This window comes from Notamacropus eugenii, chromosome X (genome assembly GCF_028372415.1).
Source record: "Notamacropus eugenii isolate mMacEug1 chromosome X, mMacEug1.pri_v2, whole genome shotgun sequence".
NCBI lineage: Eukaryota > Metazoa > Chordata > Mammalia > Diprotodontia > Macropodidae > Notamacropus > Notamacropus eugenii.
Window position 1 is genome coordinate 54,146,503 of NC_092879.1, and position 21,214 is coordinate 54,167,716.

The following is a 21,214-nucleotide window of genomic DNA, read 5'->3' on the forward strand; positions in this document are numbered from 1 at the left end:
TGCCATCAGGAAATGAGAAACAAAGAAATGTGCAAAAGCAGCTACTCAACAAGTCACTCTGATGAGATTCCGTTTTTTGGTGTGTGAGCAAATAATGTCTTGATTATCCAGTACTGCTAGAATGAAATGAAAAAGAAATGCTTGTGTGTGTTGTTGTTGTTGCTATTTGGTGGGGCAAGTAGAAATATAAGTTGAGGATTTCTTTTGTGTGGGAAACCCCCTCCTTTACCGCAGATTTGTGACTCTTCTGGGGCACTGTCCATGGTCACCCAGCTGGTATGTAGCAGGGGGAGAACTTGACCCCCAGATGTCTTGACTCTAAGGCTGATCCTCTATCTGCTAAGCCACACTGCTAATAATGCAAGCAAAACCATATGGAAGAAGCTTAGTTCTTATTAGTCAGTCAATTGGCATGCACTTATTAAGTGCCTACTATGGGCCAAGCATTGAGTTAGTCATTGGGATAGAAAGACAGAAATGAGACAGTCACTGCCTTAAAGGAACTTCTATTCATATGACTCCATTTCACATAACTGTAAGGAAAGGGACATGATCTGTACAGTTCTTTTCTAACTCATTAGTCAGAATTTAAAAGGGTGAGAGAGACAGAGAGGTAGAAGAAGGAAGAAGAGAAGAAGAAGAGGAGAGGAAGAGAAAGAAGAGAGGAGAGAGAAGAAAGAAGAGATGGGAGAGAGAGAGAGAGAGAGAGAGAGAGAGAGAGAGAGAGAGAGAGAGAGAGAGAGGAAGAAGGGGGAGGAGAACCCATCCTCCACCCCAGAGACCAGGGATTCATTACCCACATTTTTGGCTTCTATGTTTTGATAATCATCCTCTCTCTCCTTGGTTTCAGGATCATTCAGAACAGGATGCGAAAACAGCAGTGCAATGTTTTTTCATTCTAAGCTTCTGTCCAGAAACTGTGCATTAGACCTCATTCTACCTCGTACAACATTTATGGAAGTTCAGGCTTCCTGCCCTCTGCAACGTGACTTTCCATATGAGGTGTACTTTACTCCAAAATAGGAAATGGGTCAACATGTTTAGTGGGAGTGCACATGGAACGAGGACATCTGCTAAGCAAGCCAGTCAGGAGAATGTCAAGCGGACCTTTATTTATGGCCATTAACAATGCATTTCACTTAATGGTTCAAAAATGCAGTTGGGCTTGGATTTTTTAAATGGCAACCAATTTAAAAAATACTTGAAATGAGAAGGTTCTCACCCTATAATCTTCTAGTATCACATGAATTACAGGTTGAAAATGGAATTACTCCCAAGCCACAGATAATCTATTATATTTTGGTCAGTAATATCTCTTCAAGGGTGTTTGTCAACGACTACACTGACACAGCAATTTAATAGCTCTGTAATTTCCAGCAAGTCAATGTCTCTGGGCCTTGGTCTTCTTATCTATAAAATTTTGGGCTTGGGCTAGATGCCCTCTAGGGTACCTTTTAGCTCTAAATCTGTGATCTTATGCTCCTAAGGAAATTCACATTTGATATTAAAAGGAACGATAGGAGAGCCATGGTCCTCCTTGGGTGTCAAAGTCAATTCTCTTGCAAGAAACTTCCAGATTCTTCCAGTGCTCAAAACATCTGGCAGGGTGGAGTTCTACCAAGTTGAGGGGACCATTATAATGCTACACATACACAGTCACATACTGTCTGAGAAAAAATAGTTTTCACACAGGTTCTTCCCATATCCCTTTACCCCCAAATATTCTCTGCATTCCAGCCAGTCTGGTTTTCTTGTTATCCTTCAAACATGGCACTCAATGTCCAGCCTCTAGGCCTTTGCACAGGCTATCCCCTTATGCCTGGAGTGCCTTCTTTCCTCACCTCTAGCTCCCTTCATGGTTCAGTTTTTGTTGCCTCCTACTAGAATCCTTTCCCAATTCTCTTAGTCGTTAGTGGTCCCCACCACTAAAATCTCTTGGTATTTAAATTGGATATATTTGTATTAACTTTTCAACGTATACACTGTTCTACTCCCTCTTCATCCCACTGTCCAGCCCCACACTCCCTCCTACCTCCCCATCCCAGACTGGCACATAATCTCCTTGAAGTCTCTTGGTCTTGCCTTTGTATCACCAGTGCCCAACACATTTGTTTTTCAACTAGATTTGTGATTTCATTAGTGGAGAGGACTCCCAGAGACACCACCCCCTTTACCAATACACACTAGCAGCTGTTTTGCAACTCACACTCAGGTCAAATGACTTGCTAGTCAGTTACACATCTGCCAGCAGCCAGCATGCGCCAGAGGCAGGATTTGAGCCTGCCAGGTCTTGCTGATGCTGGTGCTGGCTATCTATTACAATGAGCTGCTTTGAGAAACACAGTGGGCACTTAAGACACGTAACTGAATTCATATCATTGTGTGTGTATGTGTGTGTGTGAAGAACAGGAATTCATAGCTTCTATTTCAACCCATCCAACATCTTAGTAAGATAGCAAGGCAATGCATTGACATTCCCCTCACACCCGTGTTCAGGCGGGCCTCACCTTAAGAGAATCAAAGCAGGCAATCACACGACCATTTTCCACATGGCAGCTCCTCGATGGATGGGCAAACTTGCATTCTGCATCAGATCGAGAACAAGTACCTCTCTGAAACTCTCGACATACTTCTAGAGTCAGCCATTTTGTATCCCGAACCAAAGACACGTTGACAGCCATTGTAAAAACAAAGGGGAAACTAGCAACTGTATTCTTTCTTGGTTTTTGTTGTTGTTTTTATTTAAGGACAATGTCCCTGCTAATTTTAAAAAGGGTTAAAAAAGTGAATTCAAGTGAACCGTGAAGAAACCAATCTCGTTGCTTTGGTAAAATTTGAGATTTGTCAGCACTTAGGTTTTAAGTCCAATTGGGTCTACTCGAATGAGAATTCAATAGAAAGCCAATTGCACAATGGAAATCTTAGCAGGAGAACTGAAAATCAGATTCAAGGCCAGCTCCTAAAAGTGCATTGGGAGGAGGTCCAATAGCGACTGGGGGGAGGGAGGACTGTGCCTCTGCCCCAAGTTACTTGGAAAGAACTAGCAGGCTTTCCAAGGGATTCTATGCTCTCTCCAGTTTAGATGGTTTCAATTATTCTCTGCAAAAAGCATATGTTGCTGGCAGCGCCTCGGTTTGTGGAGGGGCCTGGCCCTTGGGGAGAAAACTTTTTTTTTGTCTTCCTTATTTCTGGCTTTAAAAAAAAAATCACGGTTGGGAAGCGTTCAAACAAGCACAAGGATGTTGCAACTGTTTAAATTTAAAAAAAAAAAAAGGACGAGGGAGGGAAAATGGCCGAGCAAATGATGTGTACTAGGGGAAAAAAGGATGGATGAGTTGCCGTCAGGATATGAACTAAAAGCAACGCCAAATTTTTTTTTTAAGGAAAGGAGTGGGTGGGGGTGGAGGTTCGGGAGAGGCAGCCCTAGAGAGAAATCCAAGTAGTAGAGATTTCAGGAAAGGCACTTTTCAGTAACCTGCAGATGGAAGAAAAAAAAAAGAAAGACAAGAAAAGGAATCAGCTGAAACAATATAATTTCCTCTTTTCCAAGTCTCGCTTTTCCAAGAGAAGCAACTCAGGCAATTTCAAACAGGAAACCTCTGGATACTGACAGTGTAGCATGGTACAGTGTGCCATGGGAGCTAAAAGGGCATTTCCCCACATGGAGCCGCGCATGGTAACAGGAAACAACCAATTAGGTTGACTGTTGCAATGGAAGTCTGGGCAGCAGCCCAATAAAAGAGATGGTTTCATATTGATCTCCTCTGGCAGACAGTCATTTTTGTGCCCACTGCACAGAAGAGAGAGAGAGAGAGAGAGAGAGAAGAGAGAGAGAGAGAGAGAGAGAGAGAGAGAGATGGAGAGGGAGTGAGAGAGAGAGAGAGAATAAAACAAAACAAAACAAAACAAAACAGTGGCCTCCCCGAGTCCCACATGAGAGTGTTGGCTAGATTGACTTGATGTGGCCCTGGGGATTGGAGGGTGCCTACAGGCTGCCCTCTTGCCAGGCTGGGCCTGGAGTCTGATTGGGCTGCCTGGCCTGCTTTCCAACTCTAGAAAATGAGAGTTACTAGGAAAGCTATGACTGCGTGTGTTTGTGTGTGTGTGTGTGTGTGTGTGTGTGTGTGTGTGTGTGTGTGTGTGTGTGTGTGTGTGTAGGCTTTTGGAAAAAGGACTGCCATGAGGCTGAATGCTACTGTCAGAATGCAGCTCGATTGAGATATAGGGAAGGCACCGGTTTCTTTCTGTGTCCATATAATCTCCCCCCTGCTACAAAAGGGAAAAATTTGAGAAGTCAAAGGAGTTTCATTTTGTTACACGCATGTCTTGTTCAGTTCAGGCAGTTTCACACATTAACTATTATACATCCTTAAGGACTGGATGCCATTTAACTTGGTGTTAGCTGACAAGCATTTCAAGCAATCCCGAGGTGAATTAAAATGAGAGGCTGATGTTTTGGTGTGAGTATAGGATCCACAAGACTCCTCATTTCTCCCCCCCCCCCCATTTTCCTAAAGCAAAAACAAATGAAAAAAATTAACAAACTGTTAACTTCACTATTCAAGCAACCATACCTATTACTGAAAACATAACTTTTCTTTCAGTTAGACATACTTTCCATAACCTTTAAAGGGAGTTCATTTTCTATGTATGCTTTTCATCATTGGGGATGACAATCCTCATTTATGTCACATTATTGTGTCCTGATGTATTCCACACAATTACTGGGACTCTTTCACATATTGGTCCTTTTAAGTGCCCAAACTTTTCTATTAAAACCAATTAGGCCTCCAATTTAAAAAAAAAATTTATTACATGTGCATATGACCTTGCCTTCTTAAACAGAGGATTCTGAATATAATTTAACCTTTTCTTAACAATTTAGGGTCTTCATTATGAATATCCATCATACTGTGTGGTGAAACTGTTCTGTGTCTGCTTTTTAGTATTTCTGTCTTTCCCCCTGGATGGTGAACTATCACTTTTCACTTTCTTTACTACTCTGGACCTCCCCTACCCACTTCTAATTTGCCATTTTTTCATCTATTAGGGGCTGAGATACCAGATGAATGAGCTCATTAGAACTTTATGTTAAATAAGAGTCACCAAAGCTCTGAGTGAGTGTCTAAGTAGGCTGTGTTCCAAAAGGTTGAGGCTGCCAAAAAATAGAGCTTCAGACAAGTCAGGTGTTACTCTATAGTCCAAAAATGATGTCTGATGGCCTCGACTGCCTCGAGGTTTTTGAGATCCCTTCTTAGACTCATTTTAAATATCACAAACTGAAAAGAAAGAACAGTAAATACAAAAACCCTCCCAAAGGTGTTACTCTAACACACTTTAAATGACTTGAAAAAGGAAATGTTTCCAATAAGCAAGAGAGGACAATGGTTACTTTTTTTTTTTTTTTTTGCCAAACAAGATTGGAAATCTATGCTAAAGGTGAAGGAGTCAGAGTAAATCCCTATGCAGCAAGAAGTGTATGGGCCAACCTTCTCATCAAAGTGTCCACAGGGCTAGTCTAGGAAACAGAACAATCCCAGGTAGATGCTGATCAGGCAGCCTGAGAATGAAGGATAAATCAGAAAGATGCATGTTTCAAGAGATGGAAAATTCAAAAAAGGATTCAGCCCCCTGGCAGTGAGTTTTATGTAAGTGTGAATGGGAAAGAAAGGGACTTTTCTGAGTTAAAATTCATCCCTATTTCCCAGTTAAGGGAATGTGACACTCTGGAACCTGGACCTAGAGCTCAAATGAAACCTGTGGAGCATGTGATTCTAGAGAGATTTTGGAGAGATGTGACTTGGAGAGATTTTGGAGGCAGTTTGGAGGAAGCTGGCTGTAGCTGCACCAGCAAGCTGGCACAGGTCAGGGGTGGGTGGGGTAGAGGGAAAAAAACTCTCAGTAATTTCTCCCAACAAATTTCCCCATGGTGACAATGGTTCAATTTGGTGACATGGTCAGAATTGTTTTTATTCTTTCTTTCTCTTTCCTTTCTCTGTCTTTTTCTTTCTTTCTCTACTGGTTGCTCTATCTTTTTCTTTCTTCTTTTTCCTTCTCTATTTCTTTCTCTCTGTTCCTCTTTCTTTGTCCCTCCCTCCCTCTCTCCCTCCCTCCCTCTCTTCCTTCCTTCCTTCCTTCCTTCTTTCCCTCCCCTCCCCTTCCCTTCCCTTCCCTTCCCTTCCCTTCTGTTTTCTCTAGAACTGTACTTTCATTGATGAAGAGAACTCCCAGTGCGTGAGTTCCTTCTACCAACGCCAGCAGCTATATTGCCATTTACAGTTTTGGAGAGTAACTAGAACACTGAGAAATGAAGTGACTTGCTCAGGGTCACTTAGCCAGTGTGTGTCAGAGGCCAGACTTGAATCCAGGTGACCCCAGAACTGACTCTCTCTTCACTGCATCTTGTTGATGCTCAACCCTTGCCTTGTCTTAAAATGAACAACTTTGTTTGGGGCCAGCATTAAAGGGCTCTGGGAAATTATGTGAGTTATTATAATGGGTCTGAAATATGCCCCAGGGACTTGATTTTCCATGGAGTGTATCAGCAACACCAAACCTGGGTTCAAGTTCATTTGGTGACCTTAGACAAATCCCTCTCACCCTCTAGGCTTCAGTTTCCCCATCTATAAATGAAAGGTTTGACTGGTTTCACTGGTCTTTAAAGTCCCTCCCAGTTCCAATAGCCTGAGCATTGATGATTCTACCCAAGAATTGTTAAGGGCTGCAAATGTCAGCCATGTCTTGTCAAGATGCCTTTACTAAATGGACAGAAGGTAAATGGTAGGGCAATGAGAGAAAAAGCATCCAAATGACCATGTTTAAATCTCAATTTTTTCCCCATACAAAAGACAACTCAAGACTCTTTATACACACACATACACACACACATACACACACACACACACACATACACACACTTTCAGTAGCTTGTTCTCTCCAGGGGAGACTGAAGCTAATTTGCTATTTGCCCTGGACAAGTAGCCAAGTGACTGCCTTCCATGAAAGAACATCATTATTTAAAATACAGGAGAAAATGGCCTTACAATTCACTAGGTAACTTCAGGTCCCTCAAACAAGGCTGCCAGTAGGTTGTCCCCATAAACTTACAGAGGTGGATGACAGAAGCAGTGGATGTTAGAATGGCCTTTTATGGCCGCTTTAAGTCTCTAGCTATTCATAGTTTCCTAAATACTTTCCTAAAGACCAAGTCCTCACAACGGTTTTCACCTCAGCTTAACAATACTCTTCATTTCCTCCAAAGCACAACTACAAGGCAGACTCTAAGAAAGTCCTTTCCTGATTTTGGTAATAGGCAGCAGTTTCTCCCTCTGTATTGAATTTTCCTTATAAGTAGTATCTCTCCTTCAGTAGAATCAGACACTGTTAATTTTTTTTTTATCGTGGTATCACCAAAGTCAGGTATTTAATAAGTAGGTACTTAAGAATCGCTTATTGGATTTGATTGAGACCAAGGGTTATTTCATTTTTATCTTGAGACCCTTAGAACCTAGGAAACAAAAAATCAATGAAAATCAAGCATGCATTTATTAAGCACCTAATATGTTCCAGGCACTATTGCTAGGCATTGGAAATCCTTAGACAAAGAAAAAATAGGCCTTGCCCTAGAGAAGCTTATATTCTCTCAAGGAGACAACCAGTCTACATGTAAGTAAATAGTAAATTAAATACCAGGAAATTTGGCAGGGGGAGCCTAGCAGCCAGGGGGATTATGAAAGAGCTCATGTAGTAGGTAGTGGTTGAAGCACCATGGGGCCTTACACGGAGCAAACAATTAATGCTTTTTAGATTGGATTGGCTTTGACATGAACTTTGAGTTGTATTTCTAGTTATGGGCACAAATTGATATGGCTCCTACCAAATATTCTCCCTTATCTGGTTCCCATTTATAATCACCAATGAGTATTTAAGATGGTTGCCCAGGATTAGAGATAGAACTTGTGGCCTTGGATTAATTTTTTAAGGACGGGACACAGGAAGGAGTAAATTGGTTCATCAAATTCCTTTTCATTTTGTAAACTCTAGATTAAGGTTTCTACATATGCATATATGAATTTGTATAGTCTGCATTTCATAAAAGAGGACCAAAGCAAACAGCATATTCTATGTAAATTAGAGCACTAAAGTCAGCTGTGATCAGGCCCTCAGCATTTTCAGGGGGTACCAGAGCTCCCCTAAAATAGGAGGCTTAGAATATCAAAGAGGGGGAAGGTGGGAGATAGTCAAGGAAAAGATCATGTAAGAGTAAACGTCTCACCCATATTGGTGAATACTTCCTACTCTTTCCCCTCTTCTTTTCTTTCTCATATATCCTTTCCGTTATCCTTACCCCTGAAATACTACATCATTAAGGCTAATCTCAACCAGGTGTCTGATGATCAACAAGGCAAAATTTGAAAAGGAATAGATGTAAGATCCTACACTTAGGTACAAAATTCAATTGCACAAGTATAAGATGGTAGAAGGCAGGCTTGCTGTTGTTCAGTTGGTTCAGTTGTGTCTGACTCTCTTTGGAATTTTCTTGGAAAAATACTGGAGTGGTCTGCTATTTCCTTCTCCAGCTAATTTTACAGATGAAGAAATTAAGGCAGACAGGGTTAAATGACTTGCCCAGGGTCGAATAGGTAGGAAGTATCTGGGGTCAAATTTGAACTCAGGTCTTTCTGACTCCAGACCAGGCACTCTATCCACTGCAGCGCCACCCAGTTACCATCTAGTTATGGCTAGACAAGAGTTTACGTGAAAAATGACAACAAGAATAGTGTTTTGAGTGTCCTGAAAGTTCAATAAGAGCTAGAATTCTGGCATGGCTGACAAAAAAATGCTAACTTAATGTGCGACTGCACTAATCAAAGTACAGTATCCAGGAAGATTAATAAAGAGGAGCTGCTTAGAGTAAGACTTCTTAAACTTTTTCTACTCGAGATCCCTTCAGTGCTTCTTAAACAGTGGGTCATAACCATATGGGGTCGGGACCCACGGTTTAAGAAGTACTGGTTTAGAGAAATAGAAAGGGTGAGAACCACAGATGCAAGTGATGATCAAACCATCTTAAAGTTCCTGATTAGATAAGAAGGGAGAAAGTTCAGGACAGTCTGGTCTAGACTCTAGGTATTAGGAGAGTGGACTTCAAAACAATTTAGAAAAAGGAGAGCTAGGACCCTGCTAACTTCATTCACATTTTCTGTGGCTGCCCCCATGCCTGGAATACTCTCCCTCTGCTTTGCTTCACTGATCTCCCTGGCTTCCTTTAAGTCCAAAATGTTGTCCTCTACTGGAAACCTTCCTCAACCCCTCTTAATTCTAGTGCCTTTCCGCTGTTAAGTATTTCCAATATAAATCATACACAGCTTGCTTTGTATATATTTGTTGGCATGTTGTCTCTCCATTAGATTATAAGCTCATTGAGGGCAGGGACTGTCTTGTCAGTTTTTATATCTCCAATGTGCCTGGTACATAGTTGGTGCTTAATAAATGTTTATTGATGGATATAGCTTTAAAAATTTCTACAGGGAAAATCAGGGCAAAGAGGGATAGGCCCAAGAAAGAGCTACTTAATGACAAACACAAATGATTCTGTGGAGGAAAGTGTATGTGCGTGTGTGTGTGTATGTGTGTGTGTGTGTGTGTGTGTGTGTGTGTGTGTGTGTGTGTGTGTGTGTGTTGGAGAGAGTAGGGGTAGGGGACACTATATAAAGTGGATTTAGATGCAAAGGGAACTCATGGTTCAACTTAGATCTTTTAAAAGACATGCAAAGGAGATCCAAACAATTACAGATAACTGAGTATAGAGCAAAAGAGGCTAGTATGGTCCTTAGAGAATGTCAGAAGTGATCAATCTCAGAATGACCTAAGTCAGTGAATGCTAATTTTTTTTTAGATGGCATTGTTAGGTATAGCAGGGAGAAGGAGTTGGATCAAAGAAGGGATTGGAACACTGACTGGGGTTTATGAGTTGAAAATAATAGATAATGCAGAGAACACCATAAATTCTCATTTTGCTTCTTCTTCCTCTATTAAGGTAAATAATCTTCAGACTACAAAGGATAGAATGGAACGGTTTAATTGGAAGTTGCAGAATTCTGGTACTTCTTGCCTACGCTAGGGCTAGTCCTCTTCCCACCCCACCCTCCCCCAAATTCAGTTTGCTAAATAGGAAAAAAACCTGGTTCCTTGGTGTAGTGGGAAAATTACCGAACTGAGAGAAAAAAAAGATGGGTGGGTTTTAGTCAAGGTCATGCCATTGATTAGCTAGGTGATACTGAGCAAATCCCTTCAACTGTGGGCCTCAGTTTCTTAATGTGCAGGGACAGGATTATACGATCATTTGGTTCCCTTTCTTCTAGGAAACAAATAAAAGCAGAGAGAGCCCAGGTCTCTGAGCTGATCTTTGTCAGGCCCGTCCATTCTACTATTGGAAAGGCTCTTGGTTGGCTTTCCCTGTGTGTTGGTTTTTCCCTGTATCCTGTGACCCTTTTGTGCCAGGCCATTCTGGGAGCTACCTGAGGTCTTGGGAGCAAAGAGCACCAAAGGGTTTGGGTGATGATGAATTAGAGTCATGAAGTCAGAGACAGTTAAAATACTACCATTTTAACAGTCACCTATCCTCTGAAGAAGATCCTGAGCCCTGCAGATTTTTTTGGTTCCCAAATGGGCGTCACTTGGATTTTTAGCAAGGGGTGGAAGGAAGAAAATATTTAATTCCTGAACTCCTAAAGTAAGAAACCTCTTGGAAAATATTTTTAGGGCGAAGTCTTCCCTTCATTTAATAAAAGCAAAAACTTCCTGAGCATGACAGCCTTGTGGAATACTTGATAGATGAACATATTGTACCCAGACTCTTTTCCGTAGGGGGAGTTTACTTAATTTCAGGGAGTGCTTTTCTCTTAACTCTTGAGTTTTCTGCTCTTCACAGACCTGTCATTTCCCTGCCATAAAACCCACTTAGTCTGTATCAAAGGAGCAATCCCAATGGGCTCTGCTCACTTAGAGCATGCTATGTGTGCCATTCATAGGAAGCCTGGAGAACCATAGTCAGAGAATTTACCACACACACACACGCACCAAGAGCGTCAAACCCCCAGCAGACACTTATTTCAAGGTGAAAAATCACAAAGTCAATGTATCTACTAAAGACCAACTTTTACTTGGGGTAGGAGTGAAATTTTAAAATCAAAGTTGAGCTAGCCACAAGTTCAAGATAGAAGTCCAGACTGAGCCTTACCTCCCCACTGACATGCTCCTGGACCAACCTTGCCAAAATTTGTCCCCTTTTCCCTCTTCATTCGTTCAGCATGTTTCTATATGCTCTATACCTTGCCACCTGCATTTCCTTACATAAGTCTTAGAACTATGTAATAGTTACAAAAATGGGGAAAGGCAAAGCATGACACAGGAGAAAGGGCACTGGGCTCAGAGTTCAAGTTCCAGGCCTATCATGTATTCTTGACTGGCTGGGGAGTGTGTGTGTGTGTGTGTGTGTGTGTGTGTGTGTGTGTGTACACATATACACACATACAAATATACATATGCATACACAGACATGTAGATATGAACTTATATGTGAGAGGCTATGTGTTGTAGTGGATAAAAGGCTGGGTCTCTGAGCAAGGAAGACCTGGCTTCAAGTCTTGCCTCTGATACATACAGGTCATGTCAGCCCTGGCAAATCACTTAACCTCTGTGTCCTAGGCAGTTCCCTCAGGCCATGTGTGCATAGTATTTGTGAAGCTTCTGTGGTGGAGCAAGCTTCCGTACTGAGAGTTCCCTGGCAATGTTATAGGCCTGGACCAAATTGATATGTATGTCTTTATGTGTGTATCTGTGTCTGTCTGTCTGTATACATGTGCATATATGAGATATATTTATGAATCCATACACATACACTTCTCTCTACAACCAGATAGTAAATATCCTGAGGGCAGGAATCATGTATACTAATTAGTATCTTTCCTAGGCATCAGTACAGTGCTAGGTATATAGTAGAGGCATGACAAATGCTTTTTTAGTTTAATGAAACTGAACTGAATTGAGACATTATAACCATGGGCAAAGGTTTTGTCTGTGTGTAAAGATTGTCTTGATAAACTGGACTGTATATCCTGTGAGGGCAGGCTGGTCCATGTCTTCTACTTTATCTGCATCCCATCAAGTGCTTAGTGTAATGCTGGTCATCTAGCAGGAACTCAAGCAATATTTGGTGACTGACTGATTAGCATGCCCAGATGACCTGGTCTTGCTCTCTTAAGTGTTTGGAGCCTCAGTTCTCTCTCCTCAGTTAAAGAGTAAGCTCCTGGAGGGCAGGGACAATGCCTTCCAGCACTTTGGTGCTTCCCTCACTGAGCCAGCAGTTCTAAGACTCTACTCACCAGAAATACTGCTGACTTCCAACATTTTCAAAGGCATTCCCCCACACCCCAAAGTTATTTCACATGGCCAGTTTGAATGTCTGGTGGGGAAATGTCGGAGAGACATTCCGCCTGACTTTTTCCTGCAATGTGCTTGGGTTTAAAAGAAATTCAACCTTAACCTCAATTCAAACCCCAAAGGTCTGTAACATCATTTGAGATATTTGGGAAGCTTAAATAAGCAGGAGGTTTGCATATTTTGGAACACTGGCCTGGTACTAGCCAAACTTCCAGAGGGCGGGAACTGTCGGATTTAGCCTTGTACCTAGCACAGGGCCCTTGCACATAGTAGGGGTCCCAGAAACATGTACTGAATTATGTGTGGGATACCCTAAAGATGCTATCCTCAATGTAGAGGGTGAGAAAGCTGTGTTCTAGCCCAACATAGATGGCATAAGCCATGACTACATCTGCCTGTGACACCTCTGATCTTGGCCCCTATGTTCTGCATTTGCAGATAAGATGAGTGACCTCTGGAATCATCAGGGGTCTCAGTCTCCACCCTTCTTGCATCATCCCTGCACCTGCTCCTTAAGCATGTCTACTCAAAGAAAACAGGCACCTGGGCCTTGAGAAAGGACTTGCTACTAGATCCCATAGACTGATCCCATAGTTCTGAACAATTCAGAAGACATTCTGTGTACAAGGATGTGCAAATTTAGTGGAGAGTTCAACACTCATTCCCTTATGGAATATGACCAAAAAAAGGATTTTCCATTAAGCAGACCTGCTGCTGGGGTCTAGAAGCCCCTGGATCACTGAGACAATGAATGACAGGTCTGGGGCCATCTCTCACTGGAAGCTACTGAAATCTCATCCAACTTTCAAATTGGGCCAGTGACTGGAATGACTGCAGAGGTGGCCCAGGCAGCCTCCGGGAAGGAGGCATTTCCCTGACAATGGACAATAGCAAGCCCTTACCAAAGTTAGGGAGTAAAGATAAGGGATTCTCAAGTGGCTTCGGTCCATTTCTTGGCCTGTGGATCAGGCCCTGGAATGTACTTCCCTTACAGGGGCTATGATGAGAATGGGGGTTGGGGAGGGAAGGAAAGGACTTCACACTGAGACATGAGAAGAAACCCTTCCAGGGAATATTTTTTTCTCCCATTTAAAAAAAGAGTTCATTCCATTGTCTTGGAGTATTGAATTGAATCAACATGGAGCACACTTGCTTAATTGTATGCAAGACCCTGAACTAGGTACTGGGAGAAATGCAAAGCCAAGTGACATGTAGTCCCTGCCCACCAGAAGCACACTGTCAGGGATGTAGAATGAGACAAGATAAGTTCGTAAATGAAGAGGGACAAAGGGCTAGAAAGTAGCAATCATTTCCAACGGACAGAATTTATATCCATCTTTAAGACATTTAAGTAAGTCATAAATGTAGGAAACGTTATAAAGATCCTTAATAAATAAGAATTGAGGTTCTGGAGGGTTTTTTTTTAAAGAATTTTAGCAAAAGGGTGATTCTGAAGGTCACCTCTGCCTTGCTCTTCTTATACCCTGTTTCTTTGTACCTACCTCAGCTCAGCACATACCATAAACACTGCTGATGCCTGCTCTAGAATATCATAGAAAAACAATATCTAGGCAGGTCGTCCTTTCAATTCATATATCAACTCCCCCTACCATGCCCCCCTGCCCCCAACACACAAACAAAGAAAACAGTGTTTTCTTTCTTTCCAGTTGAAGCCTTTCTGACATCTGTGTTACCTCGGTATTTCTTGTGGCCATTTATTTTGGCTGTAGAAACACATGGCACACCTGACCCACGCTGCTTTAGTTGGCAAGCTGACAACATTTGTAAAAGGCACTCGACTCTTTCAAGTCTTCCAACTTGCTTGGGTTAAGGTTGTGTTTCCATGCTCGGATTTTGGTCAGGCTGCCTGGAAGCCACACAGGAAGAACCTCAAATTGCAGCTGCCAGCCATGATTTGTTGAGGGCCCTATGGAAAACCAAACTGCACGTTTGCTGAGATGGCAAGAATGTTTGGCCTGTGCATAGCACTTTTCATTCATGGAGGCAAACGACTTTCAAGAATATTATTCTTTGTAATATTCTGTAAGGTTGATTGGATTATGCCCATTTAAAAGTTGGGAAATCAAAGACTGCTCTGCTGTATGAAAATATTCAATGATCTGCTTGAGGTCCTGTGGCTTTTAGTACTGTAATAATTCACCATCTCCATAACTTGAGCTGCATGGGCTCTTCCCTCCCTAGTATAGATATCCACCCATCCAGTCCTTTTGATCCTGTGTAATTCTCTTCCATGGTCTTCTATAAATGCTCCACAGAGGATCTACCCAACACACAGAAGGTTAGTCTATTGGAAAATCTGGACTTTTCTCAAGATTTGGTGGCTACAACTTGGAATGTGCCTTTGTTATCCTTTGCTCTTGCTGCTTGACTGGTCTACTTCCCTTTCCGTTCATACACATTCCTGATGATGTCTTACCATGTGTAAGTCATCAAGTATACACTATACCCTCCTTACACACACCATGTCTTTTCATTACCGTTTGGGTAACCTACAATTTTGATTCTTTGGAGATTGCGGTGTTCCATGATTCACGGCCACATAACATCACCAAGAGACAAGTCAAAATATTCAAATAACTCTGTAATGTCCTGTTTCTCTTTTCTCCAATAGCGTAATCACTCAATAAGCATTTATTATGTGCTTAATGCTAAGGCCTAATGAGTCTCTCTATACCTAAGAGTCAAACTGCAATCACAGTTTATCACTGGGATCATACTCAAAGCCTTTCGAGCTTAGTAGGATTTACCAGATCTTATACTCTGCTGCCAAGGCAGTTGAGAATGTGCTAGGAAAAGGAGGGTCAGAGAACATCTAGAAAAGGAAGCAATGATTGTAAAGAGCCAGCATGGCATCATCAGGAATGGATCTTGACAGACTAACTTTATTTCTCTTTCATAGTATCAACAGATTGGTAGTTCAAAGAGATGCTATATGTAGTGTTTCTCTAGATTGTGGTAGACTGTTTTAAAAACAAAGCTGCTTATCCTATTCTTATTCATTGATGGAATGATGACAGCTAGATAAGGCTCAAAACAGGTTGAATGGTGCAGCCTAGAGTCTCCAGTGGAGTACCATGGAGCTCTGTGCTGTTTAACATTTTTATCAGTGACTTAAAAGCATGATGGACTACTTATCAAATGTGGAGGACCCAAAGCTGAGAGGCAGAGTTAATGGGTTAGATGACAGATCTTTCTGCTCTAGATCTAGGATCCTGTGTGTGACCTTGGGCAAGTCACTTCCTTTCTCTAAACCTCAGTTCCTTCCTTTATAAAATTGGGGGGGTATGGACTCTAAGCTTCCTTCAACTTCTCAATCCCACATGAGAGTCCCTACCTCCAGATTTCTTATTACAAGAGCTTGTAAAGCTAGTGGAAGACCACAGGGAAAAAAATGTTCCATAACTGAAGTTATGTCTTTGGTTTTTAATCAACCCTGATTTCATGGACCAGGATATTTAATGAGTTAGTGACAAAGAATACTAGTGAACTGGATACTCTTTAATACTTTGTGGGAGTGCTGGAAAAACGAACATATAATAAAACTTTATCTTTTGTCCTTCCAGTTTTCACTGTTGGAGGCCTGCTTTGATATTTCCACTGTATGTATCACAGAAAATACTGGCACTAGAGCCTGCTTAGAGCTAATGGAAAAGCCATTCCTTTGGAAATGAGCTCATATCAAAGACTCAAGATCACAGGACTAGAAGGAACCTTTGCAATGGCCCAGTTCATCCACTCACTTTCAGACCCACCTGGCCTTCAACCCAGTCTTTGAGAATTTCTCTTCTCAAAGACCAACATGGATGCAGATTCTATGACCTCCCCTGATAACAGGGTGCAGCTGAACGCAGATATGGAAACTGCTTTTCCTGTTAGGAGAATTTCAAGGATTCAAGGAAAAGGTAAAAATGGGGCAGCCTTTCCAATCATGTTGCTGTAGTAAATTTTGTACAAAAAGTCACTAAAGGAGCCAGAAGACCCAGGCCCAAGTCTCAGCCCTGCTACATTATTAGCTAGGTGCCCTTGGATAGACCATTTCACTTTTCTGAGCCTTGGTTTCCCTCTTTGAAAAAATGAAGGGGATGGGCCTCCACCAACTCTAATGTCCCTTCTGGCTCCACAAATTGTCACCCTATGACTTTATTTTAAGTGTGACCACAAGGCCATTTTCCTGGTGTAGATGCTAACAAGTCTCTCTGCTCTCTTAAAGTTTATTTCAGCAAACCTCAACTGAATAAATCCAGAAGGTTTGGCAGAAGGTTGGGCTTCATCATTTCCAAATGGAAGATCACTATAAATAAGGGAAGTTACTTGAACTTCCTCACCCTTGGCATCTACTTGGTCACAAATGGACTAACCCTTTGGAATTTAACTCAGAGAGGGAACATGCATAGCACTGGAGTCAGAAAGCCCTGGCTTCAAATCCTACCTTTCACTTATTAGCTGGGTCACCCTGGGCAAATGTAAGACTCTCAGTCTCAGCTTTCTTATCTGTAAAATGGGTATAATAATAGTACCTGTCTCACAGTGTTACTGTGATCCTGAAATGAGAGAATATATGTAAAATATTTTGCAGATCTTAAAAAGCACCATGGAAATGAGAGCTATAGTGATTATAATAATAATCATTATCATATTAATATCACTGATTTGTCTCAGTAAAGGACAAATAACATAGGTAACCTACCCTGATGAGGGGTCCGAATTCAATCAACCTTTCAGGACCGAAAGGGCTCAGAATGAGGATGACATATGGAATACACATAAAATATCAAAGTACTATGAGGGAGTTCCCAGCAGAGTTGGGGAAGCCTGGGATGGCCAGGATTTTAATCTATTGATTGCACTTGCTTTGATCCAAGGCCCTGGAAAATATTTGAGAGGGTTGGTCTCCATGTCAAGAGATCGAGACGAATCAGCATATTTTGTGTTTCAGCCATTTGCAGCCAAAGCTTGCAGGAAGGGGGTGGAACTCAAGGTGCCTGACATTTCAACCCAATTATCCTGCTTTAATTGGTTTTTCCTAGAAACGACTTCAACTTTATTGGCATTTCTTCTCACTCTTGGGCTAGAGATATGAATCTCTTTGAAGGTGAAGCACACTTCCCTTTCTCTCAGCTGAGGTGGGGGACCGTAGATGCAAAATGGGGCATGCATTCTCAGACATGACCTTTGCATTGATTTGTTTTCCTTCATTGGACTTTACTTCAAGGGAGGGTTCTATTGGTTAAGAGGCAAGGAGGGAGAGGAGACATTGGGAAGTGCTGGCAATATTTTTTAAAAAGATCAATAAGATTTTTTTAAAAGAAACTTCCTGAGGTGGGTAGCCTTATGTCTGTCTCTGGAGAAGCACTTATTCATTTCTGCAGCCATCTCTGTGAACCTGGATAAGATACTTAAACTTTCTGGGGCTCAGTTTTCTCCTCTCTGAAATGGGAGGGTTGAATTAGATGGTTCTTTCTCTAGGATCCTAGCTGTGGCCTTGGGCAAATCCCTTCCCCTCCCTGTACATTGAGGGGGCTGGACTAGATGAAGTATGAGGTCTCTTTCAGTTCTAGATCTAGCCTCTTGTTCTAGTTCTAGATTCAGCACCTTGCTGGGACCAAGTCCCAGCCCCTGAGAAAGGGCAGCTCCTGGAAGTACTTCCATAGATTTACCATTACTATGGACATTCTGGGGCTCAGCCTCCCTCATCCTCCAAACCAAGTTGCCCCTGGCCCCAGGAACTGGCAGAGACAAAGCACTCAAAGAACCACTTTACCAGTTGAAAGGTGTACTGTTGTTGCACGGATGTGGGAAGACCTTTTCTCCAGAACAATGGAAAACTGCACATTGTAGCTTTCGAATCTCCCAGACTCCCTTTCCTTACTAGCCCCATTCTAAGGCTAGTTTCCTGAACCTGGGGCTGTGACCAGGACCTTCTCTGCTCTGCCTCTCCAACAGCCAGAAGCACAAAGCTAGGGGACCCCACCCCCGACACACAAACCAGGACAGAGAGGAAAGAGGGTGAGCCCTCAGCTCAGAGGTCACCGCCCTATTTGCTAGCACCTATGTGGTTGACTGGCTCATTCCCCCTTGCTTTTGCAGACGTCCTGGACTTTGGCCTTTATTTGCCTATCTTATTTGCCTTCCCTGCCTAGACCTAAAGAACTTGCTTGGTCCTCCCTGTATTAACTGACACCCCCCCAACACACAGCACCACCACCTCCGACCCATTACCTGCCTAGACCTGCCACATGCACCCTCTCTTCTGACTTGCAGCCACCCACACTTCCAGCGTGAATGCACCTTTCTAGCAGCCTCTTCTCCCTCCCACTCTTTGCCCAAGGCGGGAAAATCCGGCTCAGAATAAAATATTCTTTATTCTGATGTCAAAGCAATGGGGACACTGGGAATTTTCCTCGAGTAAGGCCTCCAAAATTAAGTTTGGGAACCGCAAAACCACCAACAAAACACAATTAGGATGGCCAATTTGCTACAATGAACTTCTTATAGTGAGACACATGCCAAGCATCCCTATTCTGGTTGTCCTATAATTAATTGGCAATCCTGGGAACACACGGAAATGTCAGGATTAAAATCACAATGTACAACAATGTCACTCTCCCCCATCCCAGGTCTTTTTCAACACCAAACTAGCAGTCATTGTTAGAAACCAGGCCACCAGTTCGTGGCGCTGACTCTTCCTTTATTTAAAGTCCACTAAAATCACAGTAATAATTGGGTCATAGACACCAATTACAATCTCCAGAGCCTCAATTTCCTTCCCAACTTCCTGGAGTTATAATACAAATGCACATAACCTCCTAGCCATGGAAGTCAAAGGGACCTGAATTAAGTCTAATTTTCCAGTTAGCATCTCTGGTGCATGCCTGGCAAATAGGGCAGGAAATGCTTGACGCGCTGGGTTTAAAAATCATCAATTCAAGGGACTCTGTTGGCTAGAAATGTGGTTCCCAGCTGCCATGGAAAACACAAAGGCTTCTGGGCAGAGTTTGTACTTCCCCCATGACAGCAGGCCTCTACAACAACAACAACAAAAGCCTAACTAAATGAATCTGAAACTGTGAAGCATCGTTTAGGAATTTCTTATGATCAAATACAGATTACCCTGGGTTTTATAAGGAAGGCCCTGCCTTCCTACCTATCATTCTCAGTATTTATAGGGTCACAGATTTAGATCCAGGAGAGACCTTAAAGGCTCCATATTCTTACAAAAAAGGAAACTGAGACTCTAGGAGTTTAAGTGACTGCCCAACATCACACAGGTAAATAGGTACTAGAGATAGGATTTGAACTCAGGTTATCTAATTCTAAATCCAGCTTTCTTTCCATTGTCCTTCTATATTTTATAATTTGAGAGGCATCAGAGTGGAGTGGCTGGAGTAATGGACTTGGAGACAGAAGAACCTGGGTTCTTGTCTCAGTTGCTTACTACACACTAGCTGTATGGTCCTGGGCAAGTCACTTGATTTCTCTTGATCCTTAGTTTCCTCCACTGGAAAATAGGGAGAACAATAACACAGGCTGTGGTGGGGTGAAATGAGATAATGGGTGTGACTGTGTGCAAGTTACTGACCTCCTCTGGCCTTGATGCCTCATCTATAAAACAAGAGAGGAAGGGCTACAAGGTCTCTAGAGTTTCTTTTAGCCCCAGGTCATTCTTTGTCAAGTATTTGGCGAACCTATGTACCTGCTGACTATTATCGTGAATAATTCTCCTGAAATATACAGAAACTGTGCTTTCTTTGGCTGCAGTAAAGCCTTTTAATTCGTGGTGGGTATTTCTACATAGAGACATGAAACTGCTGGTGGCACTGACCAGTGATGTTTGTCACTGTTAACGGTGGGCAGAGAGCCATGGGTATTGATTGGCCTTATCCAACTGCTAATCAGTTTGGCAGGATAACTTCCCAGTTCTGCTCACTGCTTAGTCTAGGGAGAGACTAAGGGGAGAGGGGCTGGAGGACGATGAGTAGAAGTTGGGTGATCTTGAGTCAGTAAAAGAAAGGGGTTTGATTTGTCAATGTCAAAGGTCTTGTCCAGTTCCAAGTTTGATTGCGTATATTCCTTCCTCGTTTGCTGAGACTCTGTTTATCCATCTGTAAAATGTGGGGGCTGTACTAAATTACCTCAAGATTCCTTCCTTTTCTATATACCTCCTTCCCTCACTGGATCTCAGTTTCCCCATCTGTACAATGAGGAGGTTACATTAGATGATTTGGAGGTTTCTTCCTTCTCTAATTATCTGGCCCCTTTCCCTTCTCTGGACCTCAGTTTCCCCATATGTTAAATAAAGGGGCTGATGAAGGTAGTTTCAAAGATCCCTTTCTTCTCTAAATTATATGTCCCTTTCACTCTCTGGGTCTCAGTTTCCTCATCTGTAAAATGAGAGATTAAGACTAAATGACCTCAAATGTCCCTTCCAGACCCATCTGTCTATAAGTTTATGCTTCTTCCCTTCCCTGGCTCTTAGTTTCTCTAGGTGTAAAGTGAAGGTGTTGGACTGGGTGATCTTGAAAGCTCCCTCTGGTTCTAATATTCTAGAATTCAAAGACTGTAAGCCCTTTCCCCTCTTTGGCCTTCACTTTCTCCATATATAAAATGAGAAGACTGGATTAGGTGATGTTCAAGACCCCTCTCTGACTCCACCTCACATCTAGATCCTGCAATTTCTATGATCAACTTCTGTCTTCAATGTCTGCCAGGTGGCTAATTTACTGACCCCAAACCTGGAGCATGAGGTTCA

The 21,214-nt window shown here is 42.3% G+C and overlaps 1 protein-coding gene across 11 annotated transcripts in view; it reads right to left on the minus strand.

Annotated features, from left to right (window-relative positions):
* MBNL3 (muscleblind like splicing regulator 3) overlaps nucleotides 1-21,214 on the minus strand; it is a 165,546-nt gene that overhangs the window by 92,683 nt on the left and 51,649 nt on the right. For all 11 annotated transcript variants that reach the window (XM_072625996.1, XM_072625998.1, XM_072625994.1 and 8 more), the window contains one exon: nucleotides 2,508-3,475. In XM_072625996.1, the coding sequence (XP_072482097.1) occupies nucleotides 2,508-2,681 (174 nt within the window). In that variant the 5' untranslated portion in view covers nucleotides 2,682-3,475. The remainder of the gene's footprint in view (nucleotides 1-2,507; nucleotides 3,476-21,214) is intronic.